Below are 2,655 nucleotides of genomic sequence, written 5' to 3'. Positions count from 1 at the left end.
CTGGCCTCCATGGTACTGCATGACACAGGTTGCCTCACATACATGCAGGCTGTCTCAAAAAGACCAAAAAATAAAAATTAAAAAAAAAATAACACTCAGATCCAGGCCTGGTGGTTCATGCCTTTACTTCCAGCACTTGGGAGCAGGCAGATCTCTTTGAGATCAAGGCCAGCCTGATCTATATATCAAGTTCCAGGACAGCTGGGACTCACAAGGAGTCCCTGTCTCAAAAAAAAAAAAAAAAAAAAAAAAACCCAAAACAATCACATTGGGCACTGATTCTGATAAACATATTTCTTCTGCATAAGTCTCCCAATTAAGTTGCTTTTAGAAAATAAAAGGAATAGAGGACCAGATGATATTGTTTCATTTCTTCAGTCTGTAGTAGTTTTTGTAAAATCAAGATTATTTCATAGCTGCTCTCAAAAACAACCATTTGCTAAACTTAATATTCTGTGCCTCTGATTCTCTTTCAGTGGGTTGTCTTCTGGCCCCAGAGTATCCCTTATCAGAGCCTTGGGCCTCTGGGTCCCTTCACAAAGTACTTGGTGGACCACCATTACACCCTCCTACGAAACGGGTAAGTAAAGCTGCAGAAAGAGGTCATGAACACTTGCAGCTCTAGACTCTCTGGAGGCCTGGAAGGGCCAAATTACCTTTAGATATCTAACAGAGATGCTAGTTCAATTGAGACACAGTTCTTTTTAAAGTTTCTATGTTAGATTTCATTAGCAGATGGTTGTCACCTTAAATTTGAATGACTTTTTTGCCTTAGGTATTGGCTTGCCTGGCTGATCCATGTGGGAGAGTCTTTATATGCCATGGCATTATGCAAGTAAGTCTTTGTGATTGATCCTTGTCACCTTTCTCTTGATATGTAATACAAGTTGTGAGTAGCTATGTTTAAATAATGCATAGAATTTTCGGCTAAGAACACTCTCAAGTTGAGTCTGAGTCCCTATACCTAATGCTGAGCCTTGCACAGAAGGAGTACTCAGCAAATGTTTAATGAATGAATGTAGTTTGCTTGTGTTAATCAATTATTTAATTGAGACATGTTTGCTATATTTCAAAAATTCTGTCTAACCCAACTAGAATGAAAGGGTAGGAGTCTGTCTTTTAGTTTTCAAAAGAGATGAGTTATTGACCTAGGCTAGTGATTTTCAATCCTAGTTTCAAAACTGAATCAGTCAAGAAACTATTTCAGCATACGTATGTCTGCTTTCCAGACCCAGAGATTGTGATCTGATGGACCTTGCTTCAGACATGTTCTTTCTTAAAGCCCCTCAAATAATTCTGCAGTGCAATGCCAATTAAAAGCCCAAACTAGGTCCTCATGTATGTATTTTTATCATATTCACCTCTGGTCCTCCTTCTAACTCCTCCTAGATCCACACCACACCTCCCTCCCAACTTTATGTCCTCTCTCTCTTTTTTTTTTCTTTTCTTTTCTTTTTTTTTTTTTTAAATAACCCACAGAGTTCAATTTTTACTGCTCCCAAAATACTATTGACCGTGGTCTACCTAGCTAGGACCCACCCCCTTAAGGAAAGTGACTCTGGCTGGAATTAAAGGCTTTTGTGGTAATGCAGGCTTTTAATCCCAGCACTGGGGAGGCAGAGGCAGGTAGATCTCTGTGAGATCCTAGCCATCTTGGTCTACATAATGAATTCCAGGCCTGCTGGGGCTGCACTGAAACCTTGTCTCAAAGAAACAAAGCAAACAAACAAAAAGTGATTCCTTCCCCAGAAGCCATCAACTATCCTCAGCCATGGGTTGGGAGTATATTAGCTCCTCTGCTCCATCCTGGAATGTTGACTGGCTTCATCTGAGATGCTTTTATTAGAAAATAGAACAGAGAAGGCTAGAGAGATGACTCCGCAGTTAAGAGCATGTACTGCTCTTGCAGAGAACCTGAGTTCATTTCCCAGCACCCACATTGGCTGGCTCACAACTGCCTGAAACTCCAGCTCCAGGGCATCCAACGCCTCTTCTCACTTCCACAGGTACCTGCACTCATGTGCACGGGCACACTTATACACATGGTTAAAAATAAATTCTTTTTGAAGAAAAAAGAAAGAAAACAGGACAGATGAAAAATGAATTAACCATTCAGGTTCTTGAGAAAAATGTCAAAATAAATTCAATGAAGGTGGATGGGAGTTACAAGTTTTAAAAAGAAATAGAACACCATAACCCCATGGAAGCGACATTAAAATTCTGGTGTTTGAATTTGCTCTTTTTCAGGTATAAAGGAATCACGGATGGCCGTGTTCGGCTCCTCTGGTTCCTGCAGACTTTCCTGTTTGGTATAGCATCCCTCTCTATCTTGATTGCTTATAGACCAAAGCGTCAAAAATGCACTTAAAAGAGAAAGCAAAAATCTTCCTCTGGCACTGGAGAAATGGCTCAATGGTTAAGAACACTTGCTTTTCTTCCAGACAACCCAGGTTCAATTCCTAGCACCCACATGGCAGCTAACACCTGTCTGTAACTTCAGTTCCAGGGAATCTGACACCTTCTGACATCTGCAGGCATTGCATGCACATGGTGTACTTACATACATGCAGGTAAAATACTCATACACGTAAAGTAAAATCAAAAAAAAAAAATCTTCCTCTCCACTTCTACAAACTCTCCTTTCGAGGGTGCTAG

General features: G+C 40.5%; 1 protein-coding gene across 2 annotated transcripts in view; it reads left to right on the top strand.

The window, feature by feature from the left end:
• The window catches only part of Tmem254 (transmembrane protein 254), a 4,799-nt gene extending 2,429 nt beyond the window's left edge, over positions 1-2,370 (top strand). For both annotated transcript variants that reach the window (XM_008849849.3, XM_008849848.3), the window contains exons 2-4: positions 477-580; positions 776-835; positions 2,248-2,370. In XM_008849849.3, the coding sequence (XP_008848071.1) occupies positions 477-580; positions 776-835; positions 2,248-2,368 (285 nt within the window). In that variant the 3' untranslated portion in view covers positions 2,369-2,370. The remainder of the gene's footprint in view (positions 1-476; positions 581-775; positions 836-2,247) is intronic.
• Positions 2,371-2,655: the final 285 nt, after the last annotated feature.

This window comes from Nannospalax galili, unplaced genomic scaffold (assembly GCF_000622305.1).
Source record: "Nannospalax galili isolate Female #2095 unplaced genomic scaffold, S.galili_v1.0 scaffold83, whole genome shotgun sequence".
Taxonomy (NCBI): domain Eukaryota; kingdom Metazoa; phylum Chordata; class Mammalia; order Rodentia; family Spalacidae; genus Nannospalax; species Nannospalax galili.
The sequence above is the reverse complement of the archived record's forward strand: the minus strand, read 5'-3'. Positions and strand labels throughout refer to the sequence as shown.